This window comes from Anneissia japonica, unplaced genomic scaffold, assembly GCF_011630105.1.
Source record: "Anneissia japonica isolate Jap-2015-1 unplaced genomic scaffold, ASM1163010v1 scaffold4988_len2956909_cov206, whole genome shotgun sequence".
In the NCBI taxonomy this organism is placed as follows: domain Eukaryota; kingdom Metazoa; phylum Echinodermata; class Crinoidea; order Comatulida; family Comatulidae; genus Anneissia; species Anneissia japonica.
In genome coordinates, this window is record NW_022696345.1 from 820092 (window position 1) to 843737 (window position 23646).

Below are 23646 nucleotides of genomic sequence, written 5' to 3' on the forward strand. Positions count from 1 at the left end.
AACTAAGATATCTCTATTTACGATTAAATGACAACTCGGCTCGCCATATTATCTACTGTCCTTTTATATATAATATTTCTATTGTTCTTTTAGCCTTCAGAATGATTGTACATTCACGAGGGCGCTATTCGGTTAGACACCTTGAATAGAAAACTTCACCTGCGGATCGAGTGGACGAATCCATACTTAGATTCTTTTGAAGTGCACCGAAGGTATGGAAGCTCAAAACTCAAAAGTTATTCAGTATTGTGGAGGACAGTGCGAGTGAGCTATAGTATATTTGTAGGCAGGAAAAAAATATGCTTATTTGCCAATCAAGATGACTTCAACTATGAAACAACTTTTTACCTTGACAACTTTCATTAATTTTGCTGCCAATTTAGTACTAGCAAAAGAAAGTAAGTTCATTTTGGATAACTTGTCTAGACCTTTTATAAATTCGTTCGTAGGCATGTGTTGTGTTTGTTTTCTTGATTGTCTACTGCCGGTAGACCGCTCGCTGATCGTGGAGACTGGTGGAATTGAGTATGGCGAAGGACCCCGAGGGCTGGCCCTTGTACTGAGCTTTTGTGAACTCTTTTGAGATCTTCTGTTCAGATATTATTCGTATAAAGTTGTTCATTATCCATGGATATTTATTTAGTCAGATTAAGTTTCAAAAGCCTATAAGAATTGCCATCGTTCAGCTTGAACTTATAGAAATATGCTGCCATGTTTACTACAGTCATCTATCTAGAAAATTGAGATAGCTCAAGTTTAACAGTTTCAGAATATATAAGGATTGTATTTATTATTTATGTACAAATTTTACATGAATGTTTCTTCCAAACATCAAATATTATCCACCCTTTTTTGACCAATAATTTTCTACCGAAATTTTTACCAAATATCTAAATGTGAATTTAATGATAGGCATACTTTATTTGGTTTAACTTTATAATTATTTTCAGCAATTTACTTTTTGTTACAGAAATTGTTAGAAATGCAGTGTATTATATGTTGGAAGAAAGTGTTAAAAAATACTCAAATTTTATTACTCTCAATCTAATTTCAGTTACAATTTATGATAGCACAACACAATCAAATCTAGGTGACTGGACTATATATCCTACTCCCAGTGCTACAGACACATATACAGGGGTAAGTAAAGTAAACATTGTGGATGCCAGACTGAGATCCACCAACAAGTCTTAGATTGATAATAAAAAAAAACCAAATAAATAATACAGACTTAAGGGATGTGTTTAAAAAAAAAAATTACCATTTGGAAGGTACATTTTAAGGTACCGTATATGCTCGTATAAGCGCCGCTCTTGAATAAACGCCGCTCTTGAATAAGCGTCACACCAATCCTGCACCACTTAATCAAGGGTATATATTACCCTGTGTGTAATGAAACACTTTAAGAACCAGTGTTTTAAATACTGTGTACACAGTGTTAAAATGAATAAATAACACAATGAAGATGCAAGCATTTCTTTATAAACATTTATTTATGATGACTAGGACTTTCTGATAGGCCTACCGATACGGATAGGATATGTGAGATAGAGTAAAATGGGAAAGGGCATGGAAAGTGCAACGCAAATACTTTTTTATAACCGTTGCTCTCGAATAAGCGCTGCACTGAAGCTTCCAGAAATTTTATATTACCATTTACGGTACGGTAACAAATGAAATAAACAAGATTATATTATTTGTTTTTAATTTGTAAAACTTTCAAAAAATAAATAAATTAGACTGATTGAGAATATAATAAGCATTCTGGTTGAAAATTATACTCTGATTCACAGATTACTTTTAGTAAATGATAGGCCTACAGTATACTGGATAAATTTCCATATTTACTTTTAAAGACATACCGTCTGTGAGTTAATACTTAAAAGATAAGTTCATGTTTGAATTGCATGCTTTGTAATTTAGAAGTTAATAACTTTCGATTGACAATTAAAGGGGCAAGATATTTTCCTTGATGATTATCAAACTCAAACTCATAAATATTTTGTTCTTATATTTGTAAGGTATTTTAAAGATTTTCGTATATAAAAAGTTTTATATTTTGATTAAGCAAAGTTGAATTAAATTTTAATCTGTTTTGATTTAAAGTTGATAACATATTTGGTTGTTGATAAATGAGCAATTCATGGTTTTAATAGTGGTTTCTGTTTCTTTACCATCAAGAGTAGGCCATCTAGGCCTGTCTCTTTGTAAAGCAAATTCTTTAACGAGTTTCCTTAACTTACCAGTCGGTATCGTTATTCATTGCTTCTTCACCATTGGGGTTTTTTTTCGTCACCACAGTATACCACGATCTTTAACAAATCAACGTTAGGTAGCAGTAGATTTGGATTTAAGTTGATAAGCATTAGTCATAGGATTGTTATATGTAGTAATAAATACAGAATTGATCTGAGGTAAAGTGGAAGTACAGACAGAAAAACAGCTCGTAGCAGAGACAGGTGTACAATACTAATAAAGATTACCGGTATTAAGACCCATCTGGGACATACACTGGAGTGACCAATTGTTCCTCTGCTGCAATCTTCACTGCAGCTCAAACATAATTGTCACTAACTACGGAAGATTTTGCCAAGGCTGAAAACAACGTTCATGTTTTAGATGCTCATTGTTGATGTTCTTAAGTCCTTGCTTGAAAAAACAGAACATGATAATGGCTCTCTAAAGGAATCTTAAGCACAGGCCATAAAAGTCTCTGAAAAAGTGAGAGCTGAGTCTCAGTATTACTTGTGACCTAGCCGTGCAACTATTTGCGTGCAGATAAATCTCGTAGGTTTGTCATTTACGACTAAATTTAGTTTCTCCAGTTGGTGACAGAGTGGGCACTGTGGTATACACCATTATCTGAATGATCTCTCCATGGATGCACAAAAGACATAGGAGAGTTAAATCACATTTTATGATGATAGTAAAAACTTCAGATGAGAGAGTCAATCGGTTGTTTCTTAGTGAAAGGCTTGTGGGTTTTTCACCTTTGTTGATCAGGTCTTATTAAATTCTTGACCGGACATCAAGAACTTAATTCATCAGTGCTCAATACCAGACAAACCGCTGAGGGAATCAAGCAAATTGTGGACAACAAATACAAAAAAATTAAATGAAATACTTAAAATATATTTGATAATGATGGTAATAAAAAATAATATATTTATTGTCATTGAAAAAGTATAATATAAATAATTGTTAATTGAGTTTAAAGTATTCATAGGGATGCAAGTCAAAAATCAATTTTTTTGTTTGTTGGCTTTAATTAGATTCCAGTTTTTGTTATATAAATTATTATAATCTCTTTTGAATACAAATCGTCATGAAGTGTTGGATCGAAATTGTTACCTGAAATTGAGATACAATTTAATTGACTCTTTCCCAACAAAATGTTTATTTCGAGAATGTATACATAAAGAAATGTATCTGCATTTGAGCACTACTGTATCTCTCTATTAAAGCACTGTACATATCACGATTACAGATAAACTATATTCTCCCAGGACCCTGCACAGGTGTAAATTAAAATTTTGTTTATAATTCACACCATGACACACTTATATAAAACAGATACTCTGACAAGATTCCAGTAGTTTTATCTCAAATATTTGTTTATGTGTCCATTAGACATGGCCAGGATGGGGTTTGTCAGGCACTTGATACGGATCATACCTGGCTGTTGATAATATAATTAGTAATGTACCGCTCCTCAATTACAAATTCATTGATACAGAATTAATTGTATTAGTGACACATTCAAAACTGTTATTACAGTATAATTGTTTTTTTTGTGTTCTTCCATTACTGTATACGTAAAACATGATGATCGAAACGTCGATCTTTTCTTTTTAGCGTTATTTTTATGTTAAATATTTATACAAAACGTACTCTTATTAGATGTTTTCTATAGTTGATTTAACCATGTTTTAAATTAAATATTTTATTATCAAATACAATAATAAAATACAGAGCCTAAACAACTGATTATATAGTTTTGCTCTTACCCAGATTGCATTAACATTGTCAGGCTTAAAATGAAATTAAAACAAGAGAAAATAACTTTAAAAACAAGAAAAGAACAATAGAAAATAGTGTACTGGTGCACAGTATATCCCTACTCAACCAAGAGTGATGAAAAAGAGTTCAACTCTGCGTGATATAGCTAAAAAAAGGTTAAAAATTTAAAAATGATAAAATCATTTTCTTAATTAGATATTTTCAAAAGAACATTAAACTGACCGTTTACTGTGCCGCAATGGTGATTAAATACAGACTTGAGGCCATAAAAACCATTTAGAAATTTCCCTGGTAATTGTCTCAAATGGCATATGATTTATTGTTTATTAGCCAGACAATTGGGAAACATTTTTTTATCATAAACATTGGTTTATCATGTAATAATTCAGAGAATGAAATTCTATTCCTTCTATGCTATACAGTAGTACCTGTACTGTACTTTGTTTTTCTTTCCTTTAGAGCAGTTAATTTTTGTGATGTCATTAAACTGTAGACTGTTGAGGCAATTGATACAGGGCCCCTATAGAATTCATAACAAGCTGGCCTCAGGACTTTAAAACTAAGCAGTACCTTGCATAAAAGGCATCTTGAAACCCCTCCTTAAATCTATCTTATAATAGCTTAGCTGCTGTAAACAAAAGGCTTTAGGTGTTTTGTGCTTTTTCCAATTCTAATAGAATAGAGTACAACCAGGCTAAAAGCATGGAGAAATAGGTATCTTATTCCTCCATGCTATAATAGTACAGGTACATAACTGTTTCTTTTTACTGTTTATTATAACAATCCAGGCTTACATTTGCCTTTAATTACCTTAGTTTTTTAATTGGTAATTTAATCAATTTCATATATTTATTTTTGTAAGATTGAATATCTATTAAAAAATATTGTAGTTTTGTTGCCACAGTATACCGCAGTACTGTAGTAAAGTTACTAGACAGGCTTATATTAATTGTTTTTTTTTTGTTCGACAAGTACCTATTTCTTAGAAATTAAATTCTATATGTTTGGAAATTTAAAAATTCCGATATTAAAAATCATCATCAAGCCTGAAACTCCACTAAGAAAAGAAAGATTATAGTCAAGTGACATGGCATCATAAACTATACCAAATGGCCTGGCTTAAGCTGAGGTGAAAGTTCAGCAGTAAATAGAGCCAGGAATGTGATTTCAGTGGCATTAATCTGTAAATGATCTAGACCTACCACACCAAACAGAAACAACTGTCAGATATGGTAGTTTAAAGAGGAGCTCGACAAAGACCAGAATATCTAAAATATGATCTTAACTTGTTTACTCCGGTGTCATACCATATTTGGTAGTCTTTATATACAAACAACAAATCATCCTGATGTTTTATGTTTTGTGAGTTGCTCTGTGAGTTCAAAGTTGACAAGTGAATACAAAAGGTGCTGAGACATGAGAAGTATCATTTTTCTTCTGGGTGACAAGTATTCTGTTTGAGATTCTAATTTAAAAAACTTCAGCAACGAATGACATAGGTATTTAGTTTTATTATATCCAGAAACTTTTCACCACCCGGTTGTCAAACTTTTCAAGTTTTTTAAAAACTTTGAATTCAATACTTAATAAAAAACCAAGCTAATTTGAATTTATTAATTATTTTAATTAATTATTAAAAGATACGTTAATGAACAAAAGTAGGCCATCTGTACTGGATAATAATTAATAAACTCAATTTGTCTTATAATTAATATCATTTCTAAATTTAATATATTTGTAAATTGCAGTCATGTGTACATTCGATGTAATGTTAAATGCTTACAAATACAATTCATCAAACATTAAAGGACATCAAACCTGTACTAATCTAACAAAAGCATCATTATAAAAAAGGACAATTGTGTCACCTATTGTCTCTTACAGGTATATGATACCCTCCATGATGACACTGATAAGTTTTATAAATAAAGATCTTCTCACACCCTTACCGGTAATGGTAAATTAATAGGGGTGCATGCTTTAAGATAATGCTGAATTATCTGTTAATCACATACGATCTGATTGTGTCAATTTGAACACCTTTTGTTTCTATTGTAATTATTTTTGTCTTACTGTATCCCACACCTTCACTTGTATACTGTAGCTCCATGGTTGTATCGTGCCTGTTTCATCCAATTGCTGAGAGAGACACGTTTTAAATTGATTACAACAATATTAAATAGGTGTAATAAGCAAATTTATATATATCTTGGTAATCATGTTTGTCAGATAATTAGCAAATATTATACAAAGAATGTTGTATGCCTAATATTAATATGCAGCTTAATTTACACTTACTTTTATATTTAAATTAAAAAAAATGAAAATGCCAATAAAAATTACTTGAAGAAAAGACAAAGTCTTTCACTCAAGTTGGTGAAAAAAGAAAAACCTAGATTTAAAACTTTTTTGACTAGATTTCCTTCATATATTTGATTCATTTATTCTGATAGAAATAATTTAACAGTCTTTTTTTTATAGCGTGAATGTTAGGTTTTATGTACATTATTTAATAAGAAAATTCACCCTGTATTTTGTTGTAGTATGTATAGCGAGCCACGAATTTACGAGGCTGGCTTCATATATGCCATTTACCTGAAGACGGCTAATTATATAAGAGATATAGATTGAATTTATACCCGGCTAGGTGATGGTTTCGACAAATTAAGGTTTTTTTCTCTGGGATTTTAATGGTCCATTAAATGCGAACTCATCAAGCATATCAAACTAAACGAGAGTGTTGGATTATTTATTTTGTCCGTCGCATGATTTTCAGACTGATATGCAGTTCACAGTTAATGCAAACAGTTTTCCAACATTAATGATAAACTATCATTCAAATAGTCACGACTGACTGTTTAGATTGTGTCAGAATCATCAGTTTTTCCATTTTGAAACTTGCATTATGGGATAGGTGTAGCGATTTTCAATGTAAATACTGAGGCATCGGGATAGGGAAAATTAATGTGACTAATTTTAAACTTGATATTGTTAAATTTTTAGAGCTAGATTTAAAACAGTACCAAACTTTTTCATCTGATTTTACATTATGTAATAAAATAAATATAGAAAACAAAAGAAATAAGAAAACATTTTATGTTTTAGCATTGTTAATATATTTTTTTTAATTGGATGTTGATACTGTATTATTTTGTTTAAATTTTCTATTTCATATATCCATATACTCTTTTTTGTCATTCCTCTACTGTTTTTCCTACATGTTTGAAATACTATAAGGTTAGAAACTAAGAACCAAGATATTAATATCACTGCAGTGCTGTTAGGCTAATGAGTCCACTGCAGTAAAATTTGTACCACTTTCTATTTGTCCATTTCAGCCAATCATATTACTTGTTAGATACTTTCCTTAAGGCCATCCAATTTGACCACATGACATCATAACATCTGGTTGGTTATGCTGTCTTATAACAGAATACCTAATTAATTATTGTCTTTAGAATGATTATGGTTTAGTTCCCCTAGGGATGTACATGATACCCCCAGGGGACAGTGATTGATTGCTCAATGTACCCTTTCCTTATGGTATCTGCTTCAAAATAGTGTAATGTCTTTATTAGAATGTAAATTCTTTATTAGTTTTGTTAATTTAGCAAAATTAATTATTCATCTTAATAATCATGGTGTTCATCCATCCATTTTTCCTTTAATCCATCAATTTATTTCATCATTTATTTATTGAATTAAATATTTATTCAAGTCCTGATCCTTACCTTATTGTAATCTATTAATTAAGATGTCATTTTCTTTCTTCAGCATTGCTATTAAAATATTAAATTAGAATTATTAGACGGGATTTAAGGCTATTAATTAAGTTTATTAATATTATTTAGTCATATTTTTTATAAGTAAATTAACATACTGTACTGTATGTCCTATCAGACAACAGTGCTGGCTATACCTCATCAATATTAGATTCCTGTTTTTTGGCCTACAATCACTAATACTTTAACTATCAAATGCTACTCGTGTCTCCATTATCATCCCATACAGTACAAGCTTACAGTATGTCCAATGCTGTTTTTCAGTTTCTTTAAAATCCCCTCTTTCACAGACCCTGGTTAAATCTACCCTTAGGCCGTACCAAATTATAGAAGCCTACTGTACTTAATACCGATTCCTAAGAATCAATGTTTTGTTAGATAAAGACAAAAAGGCCTCTCTTGGCTATGTGAACAGTGTATTCAGTATGTTGTATATTGATATTTGTGGTCAAACCAACGACAATGCAGAGCATGTTTTAAAGCCCTATTATATATTTTATTGAGACAATTTCAGACTACAGTATTTTTATTTATTAATGTTTGCTGATTTCATTCTGGTATTAAAACTAATTTATGGGTTAATATTTAGATGATAATATATAATTATTTCTGCTCTAAAATATTAAATAATATTTTTATATTAAAAGTGATAGTATGGTAACACTATCATTCAATTAACACAAAGGAAATTACTATACCATCCTTATAAATACAATACAGCTATATAATCCATATCCAGCTGAGTCCTCTTATCTACCCCCTGTTGGTATTATTACCCTTTTGTCATCTGCTACCCTTTTCTGGAAGTAGAGGTGACATGACTCCATAAAAATCCTTAATTGTTTCAAATTACGCATCTTGTTTTGTCAGGTGAATCTCATCATTGGATATAACTACTAAGTTCAAATTTCAGGTGTATCCCTGGCAGGGGGTTGCTTGGCCACACTCAGCGCATGGTATGTACACAGGTTGCCTGCCAGTTTAAACATTACCAACAGGTGTAGGACATTATCACCCTTTGAAATGTGGTTGGCTTCAATCAGCAATATATGATAAGATTTCTCAAAATTGACCAATCACATTTAAGGTTATATAACAGTTCAGCAAATGGGATATAAATCATTATTAAGGAGATATTCAGAATTGTGAATTTAAATACAATGTATGTCAACCAATGAATTAGGCCTATATAAGCTTGCAATTTCTTTAGTAGATATAAAGTATACATGGAAAGCAGGCTCATTTCACATAGGCCTACATTGTGCGTGGATGTTGATACACTGTTGTATTCTTCCCCATAGGTACATTTAAACACACATCATCAGAATGAATAATAGAAACGAAAAGGGAACCATATTAAGAAAACCTTACTTAGTCTCCATTATAAAATAGGTATTTTTAAACTAATGCAGAAACAATATATTTTGATTAAAAAATTAAATAAAGATTGGAATAAGAATAGGATGGAAACCATTGAACTATATTTTCAATTGACTTCGTGTTTTATCAATCTTTAAGGTATGATCCAATCGTAACTCACGTTATATATGAAATCTGAGTTGGTTTCTCCTCCAGGCATTTTCGAAACATAGCACATGTAGACACTTTATTAGCTATGAATCATAACTTCTGATATTAAACTGTCCATTAGCCGCTGATTCTATGCTCTCTTCATAATCTTCCATAGCATACAAAATGTGATATACATTTCATTTCCATTAATTCAACAACTTTACTCCAAAAATGTCACTTATATCATTTTTAGAAATTTGTATGTCATGTTTATTAAATGTGAAAGGTTTTAAAAAGCATGAGAGTCATTAGTTAAGAAGTAACTGTAGAACATAGGCCTATATATTGAATGAATAATTGAATATTTTGTAAAATTTTTTGTAGATATAACTATAGCTTTTTACTAAATGTAGTGTTTACTATTGTTCAAATCTTTATATGGTGCTGTTTAACAACACTAATAAAAATGTCATGTGTAGACCTGCAAAACATTGGCTGTAGGATTTATACAAGCACTCGATTGTGAAGTCTTTTGATAATGTGCACGTAGCCTGAAGTTAACGTGGATCATCATCCGCAGTACTGTTTCATCGTACCGTCATCTGAAAAATGTCAACCGTTAGACCTGTTAATTCACCTTTATTCTAAATTGTGCTCCAGAGTTTATGAGCTGGATCACGGCTACTAATGGGTCGTTCCAACAAAGCTTATGTGTCCGCATATGAGATGAAAATACACATGAGGTCGTTATGCTAAAAACATGTTTTCTAACATATTTATTTTGGTTATAAAGCTTTTGGTAGTTATTTCATGAAAAAAAACAAAGGTTTTCTGTATTTGAACAAACCTAAAATTTTTTTTCACTGTGTATTTGGTTCATTGCACATAAAAGGTATGTTCAGATTAACTCCCTGGATTTAAGCTATAATTATTTAGAAAGTAAAGTCAAAGCTGGTAATTTGTCGTCCCAAGTGCAGAGGACAAGATCAGTTAATCTCCTGTCACAGAATTCCGGGATTATTGTGAGCCAAGACCGAATGCATTATGAATTCCAAAGCCCCTCCTTTTCAAATACTTGTATGCTGTAATGAGTGCTCTTGAAACAGCTTGGAAAATATGCATAACAGATCTTTTTCCAATTGAAAAGGATGGTACAGAGTTGTTTACTCGCTTTTAGAAACCTGGTATTTGTTGATAGATTGAAGCTTTGTTGATGAGTTGGGTAGTACATAATTTGAAAAGAGTATTGACCGTTCGGTATAGATAAAAGCTAAAAATCTCACAATCCTTAGGACAACTATTTGACATTATTACCATCAAACTGACAACGAGTTACATGCAGAGAATAAGATTTACTTCATTAGTTAAACTTTCAAGTTGCACGTAGTTCATATGTTAGCTTGTCTTTAAAATAGATAGATTTTCGGAATTGTTTTTTTGCATTCTGTACATGGCATTTGAAAAATTGTCTCTTGAATTAATATCCTTTTTAAACATCACGTCCATACATATACTTCGAACATTAAAAGTTGCAACACTAATCAACAATCTGAACAACAGCCTACTTTCTTGGCCATTAGCAAGATTTGAGATATGTAAAGTTATACCCTCACTTTAAAATTTGAGATAACTTACGGGGAAAAAAATAACTAGGATGCAGGAATGGATAGTACAGATTTTATTGTGAATTAATGTTTAAGATGTCGTCTGCCTAAATGATAAATTGATTTCCAAATTGGCAGAAAATTAGTTCGCTACTTCAGTAACCACTATCCAATGCCACCTCTCCGAGAGTTTGTGTAACATACTAGTTTAAGTGGGGTCTCACATTTGCTAATGATTACTCTTCCGACGAGATGTCCTCGTTTTTATAGCGGACACTAGAAAAATGTTTTTCATTTCTACGATTGTGTTCAGAAGTTACTGATTAACTTCAAATGGGAAATGCTACATTTAATTGAAACCACAAAGAAAGAAATGAACTTATCTTAGACTTTGACTGGACTCTACATCATGATTGATATGAAGCCGTGCTAAGAAAAGGAATCGGAATGTTTGTCTGAAATATTTTATTTGACTGTTGAACTTACATTGAAGGTTAAACTTTTAACGTCTTGGAGATACTCCTTTTAGCAAATTGTTTTAAAAGATTGGAAAATATTTTAATCCCCAATCCCCATAGAAGTTGTAGATATTATATATATTACAATGGTTGCCAACCATAAAAGTCTAGTCTGCAAATTTATAGAAAACAAAATGATTTGTGTATTTTGAAAATCACTTTGAAACTAAAAAAAAAAACAATATTAAACAATGTAATTTAGAAAGCCGAAAAACTTTCTGATCAATTAAAATCTAACTACTTAACACAAGTTCTAACTTGAATATTATTGGTATGTGGTGAAGTGTAAAGAGCATCACAAAATTACAAGAACCATGGAAACTTAAAAGTATCAATGTTAATTTATGTAGTAATTTAAAAAATCACCTGTTTGGTTTTATTGCTTAATAAAGATGTCAACACCAATTGTAAGATCATAAAAGAAAGTTAAAAATAAGTGTAGTGGAGTAAAAAATAGGCGTATTTAATATATATATTATATATATATATATATATATATATATATATATATAGAGTAGATTTTAAAGTTGGTTTGTACAATAATTCTCAATCATTTATTACACACCAATTTTAAAAATTTATATAGGCACTATTTCATATAAAAGATTTCTTTTCTTAGAATGTTGTGAGAAATTTAGTAAAGTAATAAAGTTAATATCCAATTATAAAGCTAAATTAAAGTTAATATATACAATTTATTTAAGAAGTTAATTGCAATTATAAAATTAATAGATTTTATTTCCTGAAGAAATGTTGGGAGTCAGAATGTCTGTTTTTTCTTGATCTTGCTGTAGGCTATGATCATTATTTTTTGACTAACGGGTAAAAAGACGTAAAGACATAACAGCCTAGTTGAGTGAAGTGCATAATTAGCCAACAAATCAACATATTTCGTCTTTGGTGTCTTGTACTTTAGCTGCTATTGTTCTGTTGTTTGTCCAAATGAAGGTTTACAAAGGGCATTGAAACCAGACAAGATAATCTGGTGTTATCAACTCAATAGATTCTTGTCAATCTTTTGTTTGATGCATTCTACTTAGTAGATCTGAAACCTGCTTTTGCAAGAGGCTCCTGATATGGTCATCATGATCTAATCAACCCCGCGTCTACAGTCTGGATCATTGGAATTGGCTTATCCCATCTACAGAAAGAGGTTGCTAACCCCCTGAGATGCTATGGTTAAAAACACCTTTGTTGTAGGGAGAATGTTCATTTGATTTTATTCTCTTTGATATCCAATCAAACTGACAGTGAAGTGTCTTAACTAATGGTTTTGTTGTTCTTTTATTGAGTAATCAACATCTTACTTCATCTACTCTTTTCTGCTTTGCTTTCAATTAGCCTACAATTCAACAATAGTACAAATTGCAGCTGTAGAAAATGAGACAATAATTTACCTAGGTGAAAAAATAACTTGTCACACAATCAAACAACAGATATTTATATTAATATACATGGATAGGGAGATAACAACTGCAAGTTACTTAATAACAATCAAATGGTCGGTAACATCTGTACATATTTTTTCAAATTTTCCAATGATTATACGCTTAACAAACAGCCTGTTCCATTAAATCAAGTTAAGAAATGGGTAATTAAAAAAAACATTTACCAGTATTAATAATTTTATAAAAACTCCCATTTTTATATAAAATTGATAAAATGTATAAAATAATTTTTCATGCTGTAGTCCTGCATAATGATCACAAAAAAATAGATTACTTCCCATCAGTTCTCTATACACTTTATTTTTTCGATTAATGATATAGCAAAATGGCATTGGCAGTGTTTTAATTTAGTTGATGTAAACTACGGACAACGATTCCAAAGCTCCTAATACTGAAGGTTTAAATTTAGTAAAACTTATTGTGATTTTGTAACGGGTAAATGCGCAGCTTAATATAACCTATGTTTTTATCAAGTTTAGACAAAGATACCAAAAATCCTATAGATTTTGGTTTCTTCATTAGATAATCATGTTTTTATTCTGGTTACGGGTAAATGCGAATCTTTTCAAGCTAGTGCGATTTTTTTTATCAATCAGAACTATCATCACAAGGCTTCTACATTTGTTCCAAATGAACAAGTCCATTTAGTACAATAGTGAAGGAACTGTTCCTAAAAAAGCCTGTTGTGACTCAACCTTAGTACTTCTTTGTCATTGTATTTTTGAAAATGTTGAATAAGTGATGAGATTTGGCCTAAATCTCCCCTCTGGGCTATCCAACAAAATGAAGGTAGAACTGTGTAGTTAGCAGCCTGCATTTCAGAGATGGTATCTTTTGGAAATTTTACACTCATCAAACATTGACTTTTTCACTTGCAAAATGAATCAAGTCCATAAGGCTTGGGCAGTGGAGAGGTTTGTCTATGTTTAGAGAATATGAAAACTTGAGTAACATTTTTTTTGGATATGGGAACTTACAAAATTTAGTTAAAAACAGTATGCTCATTGTTGTAAGAAAGTATAATACATACTCTAAGTATTGAAATACACTGATGATGACATAATTAATGTCGAAATATTGAATCCCAACACGATGGCGTGTATTTCAAAACTTGGAGTATGTATTATACTTTCTTATCTGAGATTAATCAGTGGACCTTTCGCTCATTGTTGTCTTGTTCAAGTATCAGGTCTCAATTACTGTTTTCTACCTTTGTGATCAGAGATATCCTCAACTCGGTCAATCAATAATAATGCCTTGTAGGCCCTTTTATAATGAATGTGCAAGCAATATGCAAATTAGTAGATTATCTTAGCTGATCTATTAACATTGTTTTGTTAGCAGAGAAAACCTATTCATTTTTTAATGGTTAATAAGACAATCATTAAAATAATTTGAACACTATATATTAGTATTATTCAATAAATTGTTAAAATAAAAATTTATATAAAAATGAGTTTTTTAAACTAGTAGAATGTAAAATTATAAAGCATTTTTATTTTATCTTTCAGTGGTTAGAAACTGGTGCAAGTTATGAGCGAAAATTCCAGGTATGTCAAGTACAGTCGAGCAACCAAAACAATTGGTTAAGAACACGCCACATTGAACGAAAGGGTGGAAATCGTATCCAAGTGGAACTCGAGTTTTCCATGTATTCATGCGAGGGAATTGATAATGTGTTATCCTGTAGGGAAACATTTGACTTCTATTATATTGAAGCCAATCAGGATTATGCAGATTCTACCAATCCTGTATGGGCAGCGCCACCATACATTAAAATAAAACGTATAGCTGCAGAAGGACGTTTTTCAGACCCGCAAAATGAAATTATTAACACTGTGGTGGAAGACTTTGGACCGGTTACTCAGAACGGTTTTTACTTAGCCTTACAGGACCAAGGCGCCTGTATGGCATTGCTTAAAATGCGTGTTTTCTACACAGTGTGCCCGCAAGTTATAGAAAATTTTGCAAATTTTCCTGAAACGGTTACAGGACTTGAAGTAACATCGCTTGTATCCGTTGATGGTACATGCGTAGAAAATGCGAGTATTGTTGGTGCGACACAACCAGTTTATCAGTGTAAGAGTGACGGGAGCTGGATTCTTATCCAAGGAACCTGTGCCTGTAACCCCGGTTACGAGCCTGTCGGCTCTAGATGCCAAGGTAAGCATGTTATCAAAGTATCTCATGAGTTGTATTCTTCCATTTGGAGATATTCTCTTATAATCCTTGCACAATTATTAAAGCACTTAAGTGCTTTGTTTAATTAAATGTATTATCAATTATTCACTGACCAGTACCAGTAAGGTGTGGCATATACCATTGTCAGTATTGTGTTGTATAATTATATTATTGTGTCAATTTATTTTATTTTATTTATTAAGACTAAAAAAACATTTCCACTAACCCTCGGAGACTCAACTCATATATAGAAATTCATCAACTCATTAATAATTCATTTCCTTTTTATTCATTTCATCTGTTTGATGTAAAAAAAAAAACCAACAAAACAAAAAAAAGTTTTTGTGAAATAATTGTAGTAACACTAATATAAAGTGAAAATAATATCTTATGTCTGTGGTGTTTAGCGTGTAATGTTATGTGGAAGTTCAGACTTTTGGATAGCTTTTCTGGCTTATGGAAGTTAATATTATATTTCATATAAACAGAGATTTAATAGTAAATAAAACAACACAGCTGGCTACAACCTTTTAAAGTCAACTCTAGATTAAAGGTAGTAGACCGGTATCATGAACGTTAAATGCAAGACATTTTCCATCTGATTAATTTAATTGGAAGCTTACTAACTCTAAGAAGTGTGCTTATAGGTATGTTATCCACATCACCGAACCTATAGAAACACCCGGAAAATTTTCATAGAGAACGTTGCTATACGCAACACTATGCAAGGCCGAGTTGGAGCCACCCATGCGCAAAAAATGTGTTCAAAAGCTCTAGGTTTTATTCGCACAATATCACTAATATCCAATGCTATCAGTTTCAAATATCTATTTCACAGGGGTTTTTATTTGGCACCGAACTTGGCGAACATCTATTGTTCTTGCCTGAGAAGTCTGTCGTACAGCCTTTATAGGTTTCTCTGTATGCAGACTAAAATCATGTCGGAAATCTCAAAGATTTTTTAATGTTTTCTCTTTCACACTCTGTTTGTAAGCTATTGTTGAAAGTTGTTGATTTGTTTCTAGTGTTTAGTGAAAAGTTTGTTGTTATTAGGAACTGAAGCTGAAGCTAGCGTATGCTGTAGAGGGGATAAAAGTTGTTTAACAAGTTCATTTACTGTGTTTATATAAAAACTTCAAAGGATTTACCATTGGTGTTCTAAGCTTAACGATGTGATATTATTGTCATAATAATTATGTAAATAAATTGTTATTTTTCAATTACCATTTTCTGAATAATTCTTAAAAAGCTGGATAATTTACTATATTAGGAAAATCTTGCTACAATTTAATGTTAATGAACACATTCTTCAAAAGCGAATTATTGAGTGCTGAAACAGAATGCTGAACTAATAATTATGTTAGGTTTGATATGAAAAGGAGGACAGACAATAATGCTGGTATATTTACACAGAGCTTTAATTAAGGCTGAAGATTTCGAATTTCTTCTCGAAATATTTTGCCAGATCATATGCAATTAACGTAGAACATATTACAAAGAAAAATTTACTCAAATTCTCCTGACATAGTTTCATTCTTTTTTCGTTAAAGCAGTAATCCAACGTTATTATGATTACTCCAGGCGCATCTTATATCATTACATGATCAGATTGAACAATTTCTTAATCCGTGAATTTAATGTTGTTATTATTTTTAGATATGTTTCTTTAACATACCTAACAAACATTTTTTGAGACAATAATAAACCAGAGTTATACATGTAGTCTTTAAATCAGCATGGAAAAGCAGAAAAAATAAAGTACAGGAAAAAGAATAAAGAAAATCATAATTCAGTCTCATCATAGCTTATATGAGTATTGTATTTACAGAGGGAAATAATCCACTTATACTGTACATAGTGCAATACTCAGTATTCTTTTAAAACAAAGAAATGGCATTTATAACATCATTACCATACCAAGTACATTCTAGTGGCCCTTCATAAAAAAATATTACCGGTACTGTAGTTCTATTACTGGTCTGCTTACTGGTAATGCAATGATGTTGCAATATTGAATCAAGAAAGTATAAAATTGATGGCTTGTCCTGTTTCATTGTCCCTCAAATGTAGAGAGACAGTATTGCAGGTTATACAATGTTAAAAACAATCTAGTTTTTTACATTTATTTCTTTCTTAACTTACTAATAAGTTTCTACATAACTTTCTAGATCAATTATTTTATGTCTTTTGGACAGAACAAGGAAAAAACTAGATTATCAAAACTTTTTCAAAATGTATTCATTTGAAGTGATAATAGTTAGTATCTTGAATTCTACATTAGTCGATAATATGTATCAAATTTGTTTATTATGTTCTTTCGTTTTTATAAACGGAATAATAATTAAGAAGGATTCAGTGCACAACTCCTCGAGGATTAACTGGTCCAAAGTGTTGTGTAGTCCTGTATATCATGGCCTGAACAATAACAGTTAAACTTAACCAATTAATACCGTTTGTCAATTAAATGCTCTGATTCAATTTAGAATCTAAAACCGTCGGGTCATTTGGAATCACATTTTATGAGATAACTGCCGGCGATGACAGTTTCATCTGATTTCAAACATTGCGGTAAACATGTGATATTCTGTTAAATTGACCACTGCACTAATTTAGATTTGTATTGATGTTAACTTTTAATTCCAGTAGTCATGGTATTAAAAAGTGTTTTGTTTGATCTTTTATGATTATTATGAAAATTATTATTATTATTATTATTATTATTATTATTATTGTTTTAACTAGTGGTCATGTCCTAATGTTTGTTTTATAAACTTATTTTGACCTCCTACCGCACACTTTTTCTCTCTGATTTTGTTTAGAAAAAATGTAGTTTTAATTGTAATGTTTACTGTTAATTTATATTTTATATGTGTGTGGTAAAAAAAATAAAAAAACAAACAAAATTAACTAAAATTATTTTTTTCCTGTTTTCTGAAACCAATTCACAAATAATACTACTATTATAAACTTGAAAAATTTTACATTGTAATTCTGGCAAGTCAAGTGGCGAAAAAATCACCTCCTGACAGTTTAATTTAAACCATAAAATGTAAAAGAATAGAGAGCATACACATTGACTCGGTTCCTTGATCTTTACAATTCATACACTTGACATAGATTTACACATAGCTAACAAACATAATTAGAGAGAATAATAAACCGCAGTCGTACATGTAGTCCAAGGTAATAAAATTAATATACTGGCCTTGGCAATTTAGGTCTGTGTACATTGCTCTTCAGCCTCTTGGAATGAATAAACTTCTCTGATGTACTCATTTATACTTCATTTTCTCTTCAAGGCTGTCTGGAAACAAAAGAAATTTAGGTCAAAATGAAAAAGTATGTTACAAAGTTAATGTGAACAATGCTCAATTGGGTGAATAACATGAAGAAAATGCTCCAAATCCCAAAACTTCTACAACATCTTTAAGCGTACTGTAGTCTTCTCATTTGTATTTGAGCTTTATATTTTTACAAAAGTTAGTAATTTAGTGAAGTGAGCAATTAATGATGTTTTAATATATTAAAACAATGGCCTGTTAAGTTAGGTAATTTCTAATTGATGCCAAACAGGCATATCAGCAGCAGTCACTGCTGATCGAAATGATGATGAGATTAAAATAATTAAAAATTAAACTTTTTATAATCAATTTTCATGTTTAGCTAAATATTAACTTGTGAACGCAGGCATTTAGATCAAGTAAATATGAAAGTGTTTGGATATAACGGTCAGTGACTTAAGTGCGTATTCTTATGTGCTATCATATGTACTGTAATCAATAATTACGCTTGTTGGTGTCATTCATGATGAAGTGTCTCATTTGTCTATTGCATTCTCAGTATCAATGAGTCACGTCATTGGCATTGATTGATTGTCAAGATGGTTTATCAACTGTTATTGATCTTGGTTGCCATTCATTCTAACACACTGTCTGCTCTAATGATTCAAAAATGAGAAAATGTAGATATTGGCCCTGTTAGGATTTGAACCCATGACCTTTATACATTATGTTATAACTTATGAGTACTCTACCTAATTAGTCTTAAATGCAAAAGTTATGAATATGCAAAAATTATGAATAAAATTATATATCAAAAAGGTAATTTAAAGATTAGTTCGATTTTAAAAGTATTTTTTAATAATTATATTTGACTGAAATGCTATGAATATTTGGGCACTCACTACGTTGTACGACTGTCGTACAATGAATCCAACTCCGCTCTCAACCGTCGTGCACAGTAAGTACTTAAGAATATTTTAGTAAGTCCAATCTCTAGACCTATAAATATCTATGTAAAACATGTTTTCTTCTTTCTTGATTATGACTACTTGTGGCAAAGACAAGCCAAATCAGTCACTCGTCGCAAATCGTGTTTCAGAGAAAATGGCCAGAACATGCTGGAATGTCAAATTTTAAAAAATCAATTTTATTGCATTAAACTAACCTTTATATATCTACACATCATTCTATGCTGTTATTGTCCCCATTTTCAATGTTAAAACAATACTTTTTAAGGATTTAAAGATAGTTTCTGCCTGAAAAATTCCTGAAATCATAAACTTTGACGGTTAATTTCTCATACATTATTCTTTAAACAGCTGTGTGGTTAAACGCTTGTAACTTCATAAGGAAATGTCCGATTTGAATGATTTTTTTACCATTTTATAGCTATTATTTTACTCTCTAACACTGTATTAATAACTCAAAATCAATTTTTGTGACGAGTGAGTGACTGGTTTGGCTTGTCTTTGCCACACTTATTTGAAACTGTTACGATTCCTAGTTTTTCATCTACTGTAATACTAAGTTTAGAAACGTGTTAGTCTATGGTACATCTATAAAAAAAAATCAAAACTCTTCAGAAATACTTTTAGTATTAAAACAGTTATATGATTTCAGGTATTAAATACTAATTTTTATGTTGTAATTCTAGTTTCTTGTAATTTAACTATTACAATTTCTATTTATAGATATAATCTCATTGAAATTTTTTATGCACAGTCTTGTAGTGGAATTTTGAGCATTTTGTCTGATCAAAAGCTTGAATATATGTCATGCTTGTTATTATCAATCAGTTTTTATTCTTCAAACTTCTTAAGGAAAAATTTTTGATGTTTACCTGAAAATCTAACATATAATCAGTTGCTAGAGATGAAAGAATTTCACAAAGAACACTTAAATAATTTTTGATTATTTACCCAACCTCCCACCTCCTTTAGGTCAAAAATATTGTTCTCAATTGTAATTACCCTTGTGGTTGTATGGTACGAACTGTCTAAACATGAGACTTCAACAATAGAACAATCTTATCTATTATATAAATCATTGCTCATTCTCTAATTTTTCGCATGTACTTCGGCTTCTGAATAAGATACTTATTGCATGGCTTTGCTAGATCTGAATGGTGGAGAAACCATTATTGTCCCTTGGTGTCCAATAGACCTGTGAATTCTAAAGAAACGCGCTCAGATTTCGCACTTGAACGGGGATCAAACATTAGCCGCCTTTTAATAAATACTTGGTATTGTGGAAGTTAGGAGAGTAAAATTATTGCACAATTAACTGTTAGTGTGGATAGATTTAATTTCTCTTGACGACAGTTGCGCGGATTAGATGAGTCGAATCAACATGGATATCACGACCGTTGCACGGATTAGGTGAAAATCTCACGGGAAATAGCAATGATTTCGTGATTTGAAAATACATGGACTAGTTCATTCTAGAATAGATACAGTACAAACAACTTGTTATTGCGTGAAATAGATAACAGATACAAGTGTCAAGATTCAACTTTATTCTGATCTATTAATGGAAATTCCATTGCTTCGATATAAAAACATACAATTCTCAGTATAAAGTGATTAAAATACATTGGTTCAAAATTATAAAAATAATTACAATTAAAATTTTATTACAAGTTACCACTTTTAAAATTTATTTTATTATAAATTTTACTTTAAAACATTTCAAAGAAGTATATTATTTACAGAATTATTATTTGCATAACTTAATAAAAAAAAAATTCTTTCCTATCTTACACTTTCTGTAATCAAAAAATGTTAATATCATTAATTTTTAAAATAAATTGTACAGTAATTATTTAATTTTAATTTATTATTAATAAAAAAAATCAGTGAAGTACACTTGAATAATGTATTAAGATCAGTTAAATTAAATTTCATGAGATATACAAGCTTAATTGCTGTTGTTATTTGGCAGATTACCCTACAAAGCAAAGCATATACAATATTTATTAGGTGTCATAAAGTGAAGGAATGCCCCAAGCGAGTATTTAAGTCTTTGTATCCATTTGTCACCTCCTTGTTATGAACCTTTCAAGAACAATAGACTGCAACAAACAACAGGCTATACATAAAATGATTGTATTGTGTTTTGTATAAATTTACTACAACATTAAAAGAATAGAACACATATAGTACACTTGTTCTTTTTATCCCACTTGGAATTTTTAATCAGATTAATTCCGATTGAAATCGAACCCAAGTATTAATTAGCCCTATCAGGTTCCTTTGCTTTTGTTCTCCCTTCAGGTCTTTACTTGATAATTGGGACTTAATAAAAGAATGGAATTTATATACCACAAAGTATATACTAACATGCACACACCTGTAATTGAGATTACAACCCTAATACCTCCATGGAAGCAGACCATTCCCTAAACATTAGGGCTAGGCAGTCGGTATAAGTTTCATTGCAAGAGCACAAATACCTTCTGATGTTACCCCACAAAACAGCAGGCGTTGAAATTCTTTCCCCAACTTTTGTAACATTCCTTTTCAAAATTTACGAATTGATCACGAACTAAAACACAATAACCATGATGTGTAGACATAATGCATTCTTTTATGTTGATATTGATCGGAGTTTGCGGATAAACTTGCCGCCATCGAGATGGACTTCCGAATTCAAGGGCATCAAAAAGGATATTCCAAACATTCTTATCACTTTAGTCATACATTTTCAAGTTTATAAATTATGATTGAACATAAAATAATAGTTTGAATCACACTTCTATAGAGATTAGTGATATAGGCTTGCACATTTATGTAGTCTTGTATGAATCCTTCATAAAATGATTTGTTTTTCCAATTAATTTTACATTAATTAAATTAGGACAAACTCATTGGTGTCTACCACACAAATTTGTTGTGTATCTTGAAGAATTTATTAAAATTAAAGTTTATTTCCTCATTTTATTTGAAGATTAGACTTTACAAATTATTCTAAAATTGGATTTCCTTGAAGTAATATTTGATTATAAAATATTGAAATCTAATCAGTTTATTTAAAGAGCTGTGTACATACACTTGTTAAATTGATTTTCCTTGATATCCTGTGTTACTAAAATCACACTTTTTTTTAGAGTTAATAGACAAGATTATAACATTTTCCCCCTAATTAAACTTCAAATTATATTAACCCTGGCTTTCTGTTCAGCCACAACAAAAGCAGTGGTTTCTAAAATACTGTGGATAGGGAGCTTTAATTGGCTTAAGTATTATCAAGGTGATACAAGGATTATGAACATAGGGACACAATAACGCAACACTTTACTTAGGAAATTTTATGGACTTTAGTAAGTACTAATGACTAAACTGTAAAAATAAGAGTAACAATAATCTTAAGTTATTAACTGATTAATTGTTTGCAAAGTGATTATCGATAAGTATGCAGCCTACTTTAGGTTTTCCATCAAGGGAAAATGTTAGACACAAAATGTAAGACTGTTAGCGGGAAAACAATGGATTTTATTCTAGAGCTGTAGAGTCAATATTTCTTGGGACAATCCATAGGCAATGGTGACAAGTCAAGGATTCCAAATATTTACTACTGTAGTCTGGTGGCTGAGAGAAATAAAGAGCAAATACAGATTAATCTAATGGCAAGGTTGAAGATATGTACTTTAAACAACATATAGATTGTAATGAAAGAATGAAGATATTACTTGGCACCAGGGTATAATATTAGGACTGCTGACTAATTTATTGTATTCTGATGATTAATTCAAATTATTATTATCAAAAGACAATGGCAACAATTAAATAAAGATACTGTAGGCCTAACCTAATAATACAGTACACTTTTTACTATGTTCCATAATACGTATTTTAATTTCAATTTATTAAAGTAACATCAAATCATGCAGAGAAGAAAATTACATAGAAATGATACAACATAAATAATGTGATAGTTTAAAATAGATTATTAAAATAGATCTATATTTTCTGTTAAACTTCTAATATTTTTTACTTTATCATTTTTTGTAATCAACCTTAAAATTTTGGTACTGAAATAAAATGATTGGTTTGTAATCTTTGGATTATATTCCTATTTTTAAAATTTAGATAGATAATTTCTTGTAAATCATTTGTAGGGCTATAGTAAGCCAGCATTAAATTCAGTGTGTGGGTTTTTTCTTTAATTTGACCCTGTCATCAGTGGATACTTGGCCCTCCTGGAATACAAATATTCAACAAATTTATAGTCCAGACATTTAACCCATTTATATAAAACAGTGTATGAATCTAGCCTGTAATACCATTAACCATTGATTAGAT

At 30.7% G+C, this 23646-nt stretch overlaps 1 protein-coding gene across 1 annotated transcript in view; it reads left to right on the forward strand.

Moving 5' to 3' along the window:
* Positions 1-214: 214 nt before the first annotated feature.
* The window catches only part of LOC117101814 (ephrin type-B receptor 1-B-like), a 49349-nt gene continuing 25917 nt past the window's right edge, over positions 215-23646 (forward strand). The window contains exons 1-3 of the mRNA XM_033241899.1: positions 215-398; positions 1055-1140; positions 14396-15047. Of these exons, the coding sequence (XP_033097790.1) occupies positions 320-398; positions 1055-1140; positions 14396-15047 (817 nt within the window). The 5' untranslated portion in view covers positions 215-319. The remainder of the gene's footprint in view (positions 399-1054; positions 1141-14395; positions 15048-23646) is intronic.